Source organism: Phyllostomus hastatus, unplaced genomic scaffold, assembly GCF_019186645.2.
Source record: "Phyllostomus hastatus isolate PE091 unplaced genomic scaffold, TTU_PhHast_1.1 phas_scaffold_501, whole genome shotgun sequence".
In the NCBI taxonomy this organism is placed as follows: domain Eukaryota; kingdom Metazoa; phylum Chordata; class Mammalia; order Chiroptera; family Phyllostomidae; genus Phyllostomus; species Phyllostomus hastatus.
In genome coordinates this window covers 30,791,719-30,804,442 of record NW_025334033.1, presented here as the reverse complement: position 1 = coordinate 30,804,442, position 12,724 = coordinate 30,791,719, and the positions used below count along the sequence as shown (strand labels likewise).

Here is a 12,724-nt window from a genome sequence, read left to right as displayed (position 1 = left end):
CCCAAGTGAGATTTCTTTTACTTAATTAAAACTAGGTTTCACAACTAATTTTCTTTATAATTCCAAGACTGCAACATATGAAATAATGTTAAATTCACCTTTTACATAACATTTTTTCAAACTCAGTTATTTTCTGTAGAAATCATGCAGTTTAAGTCGTATTGAATCCCTTACTAACTTTTTAAAATTGTTTTTGTCCATGGATACACAGACACAAAATTAACCATGTTACAGCGCACGGTTCAGTGGTACCATGTGCATTCATGTCACTGTGCAGCCGTCGGTGCCTCCGTCCTCAGCGCTCTCTTCATCGTGCGAAGTCGAAACTCTGTACCCACTGAACACACTAACTGCCCATTCCTCTTCCCCTGTACTAGTTTTTTAACAGGTTTACTCACAGACAATTCACATGCCATACAATACTTCCTTTGAAAGTGTAAAATTCAGTGTCTTGAGTATGGTCAGAGTAGTGCAACCATCACCAACCACATCAATTTTAGAACAGTTTCGTCACCCCCAAAGAAACCCCATGCCCATTAACAGTCGCTCCTCATTTCCTCCCAACCCCTCTAGCCCTAGGCTATTGCTAGCCCACTTTCTGTTCCTCTAGATTTGCCCATTCTGGACATTCCATGTAAGTGGACTCACACAATTTATGACTGGCTTCTTTCACTTAGCATAATGTCTTCAAGCTTATTAGTGCTGCATGTATCAGCACTTCATTCCTTTTCCTGGGCAAACAATATTCCATTGTGTAAATATGCCATATTTTATTTATCCATTCATCAGTTGATGGGTGTTTCAATGGTTTCCACTTTTTGGCTAGAATGATTAATGCTTTTCTGAACATTTGTGTACAAGTTTTTGGGTGAACATGTTTTCAACTCTTTAGGGCATATACCTAGGAGTATAATTGCTAGGTCATAATGTAACACCATGTTTAATATTTTACTGCCAAACTTTTCCAAAATGACTGCACCATTTTGCATTCCCAATGACAAGGCATAGGGGCTCCAATTTCTCCACATCCTTGACAACACTTACTGTCTTTTTGATTCTAGCCATCCTAGTGGGTATGAAATGGTATCTCATTGTGGTTTTGATTTGCATTTTCCTGCTAGTTAATGTTGAACATCTTTGTTAATATTGGACATCTTTCTATGTGCTTGGTAGGCATTTGTGTAACTTCTTTGGATAAATGTCTGCTCAAATCTATTTCCATATTTATTATTTTTTAAAGATTTTATTTATTTATTTTTAGAGCGAGGGTAAGGGAAGGAGAAACAGAGGGAGAGAAACATCAGTGTGTGGTTACCTCTCACATACCCCCTATTTGGGGACCTGGCCCATAACCGACCCCATGTGCCCTGACTGGTTATGGAGCCAGCAGCACTTTGGTTTACAGCTCACGTTCAGTCCACTGAGCCACACCAGCCAGGGCCCAAATCTATTTTTAAATTAGATTGTTGTGTTATGAGTTCTTTATATATTCTTGTTACAAGTCCCTTATTAGATACATAATTTGCAAATTATTTTCTCCCATTGTGTCTTTTCATTTTCTTTCTTTTTAAAAAATATTTTATTTACTTATTTTTAGAGAGAGGCAAAGAGAGGGAGAGAAACATCAATGTGTGGTTGCTTCTCACACTCCTCCTACTGGGGACCTGGCCTGCAACCTAGGCATGTGGCCTGACTGGGAATTGAACCAGCAACCTTTTGATTCACAGGCTAGCACTCAATCCACTAAGCCACACCAGCCAGGGTATCTTTTCATTTTCTTGGTAGCATCCTTTGAAGCACAAAAATTTTTAATTTTGAAGTCCAATTTTTAAAATTCTTATATCATTTGACTTCACAAACTTTCACACTTTCCCAAAGTAGGAGAATTTTGTAGCTTTTATGTGAAATCAGTTTTTTTACTAGGAAGCTAACTGAACTTTTAGAAATGCATTTACTAACACCAATCTAGATTTACTTATTCCCAGTTGTATTAAATTTACTCTCAATTAGCAGAACAGAGTTCTGAGAAGTAGCTGGATGGCCAGGCTTGTGTCAGCGGAAACATTTTCATTTAAAGAAAAAAATTCTCACGTCTGATCTCCACTTTATATTAGAAACATACTCTGTGGACTGTGGTCGCTGCCGGTAACACTTCTTATTGTTGGGAAAGCTCTTGTGAAATATTTATCAAGCACATAAAATGGTAAAAAGTGAAATATAGTAATTAAGATTTGTGTTCTATCGATTGTGTAGCTAACGTAATTTTTCATTACTAACATAAGATTTAATAAGTATAAGTAGTTAAAGATTCTGACTTGGCACTAGTCATTAACATGTAATTGAACTAGTAAAAAAGATCAGTTAAAGTTGCGTTGATTACCACCTTATCTTTGAAAGGCAATTAGAAACCTCAATCATTGCAACAAGATTTGATTGTGCAGCCTTTATTGGACATTGATCTTTCAGCAAAGTGCAGTTACATTTTCCATTAATTTACAGTAACACAGTTTAACTTTGATACCCTAGACTGTTGACCCAGGTGAGATGTAATGCTAAGTACTTGTTTAGGTTAAGATGCCCGCAAACGTTATTTCACTCTGAATGGCAAGTGCTAAAAAAGAGTAGATACCTGATCCAGTAGCTTTAGGATAAAGTTTCTGTTATCTGCATTAGCTTTTAAAAGAAATGAAACCAAGATCCTTGTCTTTATGCCCCCCCTCCCGAGTCATTCAAACATCATTCATCAAGAGTTATTTCATGAAGAATTATAAATGTTCTGTGACTATAGTTTTGAGATAATATAAATAAAAATAACAAAATAAAATGTCTATATAAAAAGAGAAATATATGGTGCTTTTTTTTTTAGAGAAACATCGATTTGTTCTGTTCATTTATGCATTCATTTATTGTTTCTTGTATGTGCTCTGATTGGGAATGGAACTTTGGAGTATCAGGCCACAATGCTCTAACCAACTGAGCTACCCAGGCAGGGCTAATACATATGGCTTTTAAGAATCAAAACTGTTTCAATTTTTACTGAAGTCAATAATAAAATTAGTGACTAAATATGTGTGATGAAAGAAACTGTAACTGTATATTTTAAGACATTAGAACTGAGAAACTAGGGATTTTTATATTATTTTTAAAAGATTTTATTCATTTATTTTTAGAGAGGGGAAGGGAGGAAGAAAGAGGGAAACATCAATGTATGTTGGCCTCTCATGCGCCCCCTACTGGAGACCTGGCTCACAACCCAGGCATGTGCCCTGACTGGGAATTGAACCTTGGGTCTCGGGCTGGCACTGAGCCACAGCAGCCAGGGAGGGATTTTTATATTACTGTAGCAACTTTTTTCATGCTCCCAACTCTGTAACTTCATCTTTATGGTGGTTCATCACTTACACAGAAACTAAGAACTTTGACTAGAAATTTCTTCCAATACCAAATAATTGATTTTATAGAAATAACAATAGGGTATAAGATTTTATACTAAAAACATATTAAAAAATAATTTTGCCTGTATTATATTAAAGGCAAAATCCCATTAAAGAAATGTAGGCAAAAAAAAAAAGAAGCTTGTCTTTGGTTAGTTCATCGACTAAGAAAACTGCTATCTGGGAGGCTGGGGTCCGCACGGAACCCTTTTTGTCATCACAGGCTCCCAGTACGTTCACACACACGTGCGCACAAGGTGCCGTCAGTGTATGCTCCTTCCTCCTCTCACATGGTCTTAAACATCTGTTAATGAAATCTTCTAAGTATAAACATGAATACGTATGGAAAAGAAGAATGAGGATTACAAAAACAGCTTTTACTGAAATAAAGGTAAAACTACATGTGCTTACACGCATATTCACAATACATGTTAAGATAGAAAGGTTTCCTGTTTTGTCCTCAGATCACAGGTGGAAAAACAGAAAACACAAAGGAATAGTAGTTATTGGTCTGATGTTAAAAGGTGGCACTTGATACTAAAAATAGAACCAATCTCCTGACTTCCAGAATTTATACTTTCTCCTTTTTAGGCCACAATGCTTCTATGTAATATACAAATTTAAAGAAAAAAACCCTTAAAACATTATTACTGTTCAATGGGGAGCTTCCCCCCCCAAAAGGTTTACCACAAGACTTAATAAATCCAATGAATGATATTTTAATAGCTGAACCATGCTCTTAGCCATCACTGAGTTCATCCTTCACCATGATCAACTCCACAAGGGCAAGAGGTCTATTGATTTTCATGTAATACAAGAAAATATTACATTTGCTTAATTGTTGCACAGTGAGCACATCAGACGAGAAATCAAGGCTCTATTTAATGCTGCAAGCAGCAGAGAATTACAGAGATCAATAGAGTAGTTTGTCAAGGATGTTCTCCAAGGAGACTTACCTATCACTGTATGGACAAGAAGTCACACTGACTACAGCTATTGAAAAACAGGTAAGCAGAGTCAGCAGCACAAATTATCAGAAATCAAACAGGCCAATGTGAAAAGAAGTGCAACTATACTGAAAAGCTGTATTTATTGTTTGGTAATTAAAAACCATTTTATCAGCCTTGTGTTGGGACCAAACCTTTACAACAAGTATTGACAAGACCAGCAGCAATGAAGGAGCCATATTTGACTTAAAACTTATGAGCTATAGTTATTTAACTCTGCCCATTACAGAGGAAATCAGTTCTAGCCTTCCTTGCAAAATGCTAATAGTCAGTTTTATTATTAATGAAGCTTAATGTAACACTATCTCCTTTGTGTAAGCCATTCATTTAACTAGTGTCAAGTATATTCTTCTGAACTAAATATATTGGCCTAAGTACTTCCTTGATTAAAGTGTTACTTAGAATTGCTTTCAGACAAGTGAACAGTACATATATTTGAAGAACAGTTCACTCTCTGTAGCTCATTTAAAATGACTACCTTTAACAAAGCCAGTTTCTATTACTTCATTATTCTGGTACTTTCACCTCAATCACTTCCACACACTTTCTCTGCTGATTTGCCAGAAGCAGCACCCAAATGTCAGTTAGATTGAGTTTTATAAAATATTTTGCTACAAAAAAATGTGTGAAAGTTGGAATGTCGCAACACATTAACATAAAATGATATATAATGTAAGTTTGTAATTATGGGAGAGCTCATAAATCTTAAACACCCATTGGTTTAGAAATTAAAGTTCTACTTAGTTATCCCTAAATTACTCCAAATTTCTGAAATCTACCATTCATCTGGGTATTTTGTAAGTACCCCCAAGGATAAAATTTTTTAATGACTTTGCTTTCAAAAATGCAATTAACTTAATAAAATTCTAATGCAAAACTGCCATCAGGTCTTTAAAATTTCAGCCCACTTCCCATCACCAATAAGTCTATGGATATGTACCATTTCAGCTAATTGCTTTTATAAACAGTCATCGAATTTATTTTTCTGGGTCTTTTTAGATCTTAATTTTATCACCATGCTATTTTAACTATTAATAAGTCTTAATTTCATTCATCTTGCTGCATTTACATTAACCAGTGTATTATTATAGTTGGTATTGGAGTCTTCAGGCAATAAGAAAATAAACTAACAAACAAAATAGAAATGAACCCATAGATACAGAGAACAGACTGACAGCTGTCGGAGGGAAGCAGGGTTAGGGAGCTGGGTGAAAAAGGTGAAGGGATTAAGCAAAGGAAAAAAAACCCTCATGGATAGACAACAGGATTGTGATTAGCAACTGGAGAGGGGGTTGGGGGTGGTAGAAGAGGATGGGGGGTAAAATGCTGGTGGAAGGAGACTTCGCTGGGGGTGGTGAACACACAGTACTACATACAGGTGATATGGTACAGAATTGGACACCTGCAACCTATATAATGTTATTTACCAATGTCACCCCAATAAACCCAATACAATTTTTTAAAAATAGTTTCAACATTATACCCAGACCTCTTATCCAGGTAAATGGTGCAAGGGCTTTAACAAATTTCCACTTAAAATCCTGGCAGCTGAATGGTTTAGTTTTCAGATAGCAATTAGAATTCTCATCAATTTTGGGTTTACCAATGGTATATTATCTCTACAATATATCCTAAAACCCCCTACTTCTTTTTCCAATATTATATAAAAGATTTTCCTTTTCATTCTTTGGGTGGGTGTATTTTCTCTTCAAAGAAAATTTGTTAATACCTAACTATAGAATCTATATGTTACAAGCATTTTTATCTGTAGTTTAATCTAGTTGTATGGAAATAAAATAGTGTAAGTATCATGTGTTTCTAGTTCCCGCTGGCTAAACAGAGTGTGTGTGTATATGTGTGCATAAAATATATAACAATGTATGACAAGCTTTGCCTCTTGAGGGCCATGATTCATTTTAAAGAACCAGACAATGCAGAAAGAACAAGATATTTGCAAAAGTTTTATTTCAAAGGATCAAAAATAAATATTGCACATACACATGAGAAAATCCACTAATATTTATGTTTTCCAATGTACACTTTCAATACATGGCACCTTCATCTTCTTTATTTAGAAAGTAAACTGTTACTGGTCCATAACTGGTGTGCACAGTCTCTGTGACTCTAGCAAATAACCAGGAGCCAAGTCCATATAATAAAGTTGGAATACCTAAAAAACAAACCAATATGTTATTTCAAAACACCAATGCTCATTAGTCATGCACCCATATATTTGTCATGATACAAATCACACTTCAGCAATGTCAACAGATTATAAAATAAAGTTATAAAAACATTCATAAATATTGACTCTGAGAGCTTGATTTCATCTATTTGTACAACATGGTAACAACTACGTGAGCCTAGAGATTTTTCAAACTATAGATAGGGCTGGTAGAAATTTTAATTCAGAGCACTTTACAAGCACTAAGTAATTACCTCCAAGTAATTATGAAGTAATTCTATATTCTCTTCACAAATAAGCAAACAGGGAATACTGGTTAATTTAGTGGCAGGTACTCCTGGTTGAGCTCCAGTCACTAGGTCGACTTTACTGTGCTTTAAGTAAGACAGTGCCATTGATGGCTGAAGTAATGTGCCTTGTACAACTTAAAAAGAAACTGGGTCAAACAGCTGTCTTCAAAACTGAGGCAAAACTTGACTCTAAGGATGATTTTAGTATGATAACAAGCATGAGAAATTATCCCACTAGTATGTTTACATTTGATTTAAAAACAATCTTGTTAACCTATTTGAAATGGGTACATAATAGACTCCACCAACATGTTTCTTCCTTGGAATATTCCTGTGTCATAAGATTTTGCTGACATATTTAAGATTAGCTGCCATTTGGGACATGAAACTAAACATACACCACACTGAGATTTGGACATGCACATGATCACTCATATGCATATGAGACTGTGTTGGACACAAACTTTCATGATTCCTACCTTTTTTAAGGCATTTATTTAAAATCAATGACCAGTACCATAATAAAACATGTATAAAACAACAGGCACACAAATCAATAACAAATATTGTATGCTCTACACAAATATTAATTTTATTGCTCTCATGTAGGGATTGGACAGAAAATGGCAATTTAAAGAAAGAGCCGTACATTTGGAAAATCTTTTTCTTTCTAGTTAATGGGGAAATCAACACATGCTCAGGACTAATATTGGTAACTTTTTTCTTATTTTCTGCAAGAGTATATTTGTGGTGTTATGCTCTTCTTGAGTGTATAAGTGCATTGAGCTATTTTGTGCTTATTTCCTGAAGCTGCATTCCAGCCACTGTAATGCCAAAGATTAATCAGGAGAAGCATCACTAGCTGGCAAGGAGAAGAGGCAAAAATGCCCATTCAAGCTGGCACCTCTCTATTTTTAGGAATATACTGGGTCACAGCTTGTCACTATCACAGGGTTCCCTGGAACACCTTAGAAACCTTTTACTGTATATTACCTTCTTTACCCGAAAGCATCCCTAAATACCCCAAGGAAATGTCACAAAATATCCACAGAAGCTAGCAACATAAAGCTAGTTATAAATCATTTAGCCAGAAAGAAAAAAAAACACCCCAAAAACAAAAAAGGCAAATGGGACATGGGGTGGGGCAGTGGACAAGACAAAAAAAACAAAACAAACAGGTAGAAGTGGGCAAAGAGCAGAGGGAGCAGTTGAAACAAAAACTAAATTTAAAATATGATATCACAGCTTCAAAAGCTGAAAATCAAACAAGTGAGGAAAACAGGCTGTAAAAACAATGATTGATTTTCTAATATACTGAGAGTAAAATATGCCTTTTAAACCAATTCTAAGGACATAAGGAACAGCTGGTGACACTGACTATTTTGTTTGTTTTATAGTATTTACTACAGTTTTCAGTTAAATATTGACACTTAAAAAATCACACAAATAGTTAATATTTTTTTAGCTAAAATGGAGGACTGATCAAAGATTAGTAGCTAATAACTACATTATCTCTTATTAAGAAACTAAGAACCATCACCAATAATGCTGTTTGATAGGGGATTGAGTTGTGATAAAGGAGTCAGAAATTATATACACACACATACACACACACACACACACACATATGTATTTTTTCCTGCAGTCTATTTGATACAGTCGGGCTAAAACACTGCATGGGAGGAGTTGCCACTTGTACTACATAATTTTCACATTAGAAAAACATAGTTTTCTTTATATCACATATGCTTTAAACTCTTTAAGATTCCATGAAAAATTAATTTTTTTGGCCTTTTGAAACATATAACATCAAAATGAACCCAAAAGTCAGTCCTTTGCATAATAAATCATTTTGAGTCAGCTGAACAGTAGGTAAACAAACCACTGTCAAATTAAGCACTTAAAAAAAATTAGAACTTCAAGCAAGTCTCTGATTACCCATTCATTCCAATGGTAAGTTGCTTTTCTTAAATCTCAATCTACTTCCCAGCAGGATACCCAGACTGATAAACCATCAGTAAAATGTCAGCTTCCACAGAAGAAAAGGCAGAGGAGAAAAAGAACAAATGGGTAAGAGAGTAATCTTTATTATTTACAAAATGTAAAACTGAATTACTCTGATAATTTCTAATTTGGAAGGGAAGACAACGGATAAAAGCCTGAATATTTTATTAATAGACTCTGTATTTGATGATCCAGAGGGGCAACTGCACATCACAGAGCAGGAAAGAATCCTATTATCTAATGCGCATTCCGTACCTTCTAATAAAACTATAAAATAAACAGTACAAAACTGGGGAGTACATTACTCTTTAAAAAGTCAATTCCTTTTATCAACGCTAATCCAATTAAAGCATACATGAGCAGAAAGTTTTTCTTTTTGTTTAACTTAAAACTTATTCCCATCTAAGCAGGATTTTAGAATTTCTAAAAGATCTCAAAGACCATTCAATAACTCTTCAACCTTCTACTCCCCATAAAAAATTACAACTGTTTCTTTCTTCAAAAGGTTTTACCTTTCTATGTTGGAATGTTCTGAGTATCCTACTTTTCTTTGAATTTCTGTCTGTCTAAACAAGAAGCCCCTAATCATTTAGGTGTTCCTAAAGTATGAAGTTTTAAATGGTGAAAAGTTAAAACAAAAAAAAGCATTTGGCTCATGTTATCCTTTTCCTCCCATTCTACTTTCCTAACCTATTATTTATTCTTTATATTTGGGAGGAATGATTTTTTTTCTGATTCTGCAAAGCTAGCGTAAACTTTTATAAAAAACTTACTCTTCTTGAATCTAGTCATCATGCCAGTCTTTCCAAATAATTATAAGTTGAATTTTCTAAGTCACCTCACCGTCTCACCTGTTATCATCCTCAAAATTAGGTGGGCATGCTCTCTCTATATAGTCCGTTAGTCAAAAGACATGTTTTAAAGGATTACACGTTGCTAAATAATCTGCTCTTTATTGGACTGAACCCAGGACAATCCCAGTGGGTAATGATTCAAAAACGCCATAACTGACATATGTGAGTTATTACAAGCAAAAATATACATACCACATTTAAATTTAATGAGCAATCAGACTATATTATGTGAATGCAGTTGCTTTAGCTTTAATTCTAATTTTAAAAACCTGGTTGGGTAACATAGTTCAGCTCCCACGTCTAGATTTTGAATTACTGAAATCTGGATTAATTTGGTATCAGCTATTAATGGTTCAAAACATCTTGAGGCCTATTTTTCACTGACCTATAAAAGATACCCCACGTCAATGTTCAAGCCTCTTCTGTCATTAGCCAAAAGGAAATAAGCATCCAGCAAGAGTAAATACTATGAGAATTAGAATATTCCCATGAAAACCTACAAACACTAAAGAGGCAGTCTTTTCACTATCTTTTAGGCCTATGACCTGAGGAAACCAACATGACACTGGTGAAAACCTTTAGTACTATTAGTAAAAGGAACCTGATGGGACTCCATATAAAGAAAACAAAGAAATTTAAAAGCAGTTCCAGTTTTTAAAATATGACCGCAGGCGCAAAGTATGTTCCTGGGACAAATCCTGTCGTGCAGACATTTTTTTAATTTGAAAGCCACTTTCCAGTGGCTTACACTTTCCTCCTTGCTGCCCAATGTAGGGGTCCTCCCAGTTAACAACAGCAGGAAAGGTGATGGAATGCCCCCTCCCCACGGTGATCGCTCAGTACAGGCCTGTTGATAACGCCCACTTTCCTGGGACAACTTAGCCCTGATAAGCACCAACTGGCTGGGGACTACAAAAGACCAGAGTCAAGGGCAGTGCTAGAAGGGTGCTGTCTGGTGGGTCGCGGAGGCAGAGAGGTAGTGTCTGGAAAACCCAACAGCACTGGGCGAGCGCGTGCGCCGGGGAGAGCCTGCACCCAGCCGAAGCAGGGCTCCTCCGGAGCCAACATAGTCTGACCTTGGGCCGGGGTCTTGACCTCTGACGAGGTTCGTCGGCGTGCTTTTCAAACAGTGGGGCCGTCGGCGGCGGGACTGCCTCACCCGCCCGGGCCACTCACCGAGGTTGACGACCTTGAGCGCCGTGAAGAACCGATCCTGCTGGGCCAGGTCCTGCCAGGGGGCCTTGGAGCAGTGATACTTGATAAAGGGGAAGCAGCCCGTGCGCAGAATGTGGTAGTTGGCGCCCTGCACCGGCCAGTTGAAGTGCGAGAGGCCGAACTGGTCGTTGCGGACGGCGCTGTAGGGCACGCAGAAGGAGGTCCAGTGCGGCAGGCGTCGCTGCAGCAGGTGCTGCGTCAGCACCTCCGAGGCGCGGGGCTTCGGGCGGGAGGCGGCGCCCGAGGCCCAAGGCCGGCTCAGCAGCAGCCGCAGCGCGGCCTCGTGGGCTTTCCGCGCGGCCTCCATGGCCAGCCTCGCCCGCGTCCCCGCCCCCTAGACGCCGTGGGGCGCGCTCTGCCGGGGGCGGGGCCGTCCGAGCGCGCGCCCGCGCCCACCCGGGCCGAGCGGCAGGGACGCTCCACGAGCCCCGCGCGAGTGCGCGACAGATCCCGGGGAGCGGCAGCGCGTGCGCACGAAGGTCCCGCGGCCTCCCGCGGAGGGAGCGGAGCGGGCCGGCGTGGGCCCCATGATTGGCCCAGAGGGGTGAGAGGCAGCAGCGCAGAGAAGGTGGCGAAATGGCCACATTGACCTCGTGTAGTCCTTAATAAGCCCGGGGCTGGGGGAGGGCGGGGGGGGCGGTGGTGGGTGGCGTTTATCAGTCTGGGGATGAGGAAAGTTAAAGCTTAAATAACTTGACCGCGTTAGAGAGCGACAGAACTCACACCCGTCTCCTAGGCTCTGGCTCAAGTGACATCCTTAAGTGGGCGTTGTCGAGGAAACCTGGCAGAAGGCGTCCTCAGGCTGGTGGGTTGAAAGCAGAGCCCCCGGGTTTGCACTGGCTCCAGAGTCAAGGAGAATTATTTAGGTCTTCGTGGTCGTGTTCACTGTTTTAAGTCCCAGATATTTCAAAATGAAAAAGTTTATTTTTAAAAAAACGTCCCAGGTCTTTCCGCGTGCCACCGGTGATCTCTCTCCTTAGAGCCTGGTGGATGCCAGACCAAGGGAGTGTTTTAGTTACAAACCTTTATAATCTTCAGTCACCCATTATCAGTGTATTTAGGAAAACAAACTGTGCTGCCTCTTGAGATAACTTACACACCTGCTTTCTAAGGAAGCCTTTTCTCTTCTTTTCCTAAACTTACCTTATTTGTAGAAACCTTATGTAAATAAGATGGTGTGTCTGGAAAGCACTGTATGTAAATGAAAATAATTTTGTGTTAACATCACACCAATGTTGAAACTCAAGAGGAATGTAGGATTGTTTGGCTAGTTCGTACGTTCTCCAGTGTTTATTGATTCATGCAACAGTGATCGAGCACACACTACCATGTGCTAAATCTTGGAGGAACTTGTAGTTATGCAAACAGTTTGAACTTTACCTTATTCCCCATTAGATAGCAGTTTTTAAAAGATTCTAGGTGGAGGCATGATGTGGTTAGATTGACACAGAAATGGCTGGAGGGAGGCTGAGACAGGAGTCAGGGAGGTGATTCGGTACTGTGATTTTCAAATTAAATTTTTAAAAAAGTGTTGGAGTCCTTTTTCAAACAAACTGTCACAGAACCTCATCATAGTAGATGGAAACTTGTGTTTTATTACTAAACATTTGTAAGTTCAAATTATTAACATTAACTTTATAGGTAAATAAAAAACAAAACAATAAGGCTGGTTTGTTGCTGTCTTGGGGTGTTTTTCTTTTTGTTTTGTTTTTAGCAAAACAAAGGAATTTATTGG

General features: G+C 38.2%; 1 protein-coding gene across 2 annotated transcripts; it reads right to left on the bottom strand.

Annotated features, from left to right (window-relative positions):
* Positions 1 to 6,387: 6,387 nt before the first annotated feature.
* On the bottom strand, positions 6,388 to 11,401 carry CUNH15orf61 (chromosome unknown C15orf61 homolog). Of its 2 annotated transcripts, none has more exons than XM_045823255.1 (2): positions 10,851 to 11,401; positions 6,388 to 6,611 (listed from the first exon to the last, which is right to left on the bottom strand). In XM_045823255.1, the coding sequence occupies exons 1-2, from the start codon at positions 11,294 to 11,296 to the stop codon at positions 6,566 to 6,568; spliced, it is 492 nt and encodes a 163-aa protein (XP_045679211.1). In that variant the 5' UTR covers positions 11,297 to 11,401; the 3' UTR covers positions 6,388 to 6,565. The 2 variants fall into 2 exon arrangements, with proteins under 2 accessions (XP_045679211.1, XP_045679213.1); XM_045823257.1 differs by having other exon boundaries at positions 10,951 to 11,378.
* Positions 11,402 to 12,724: the final 1,323 nt, after the last annotated feature.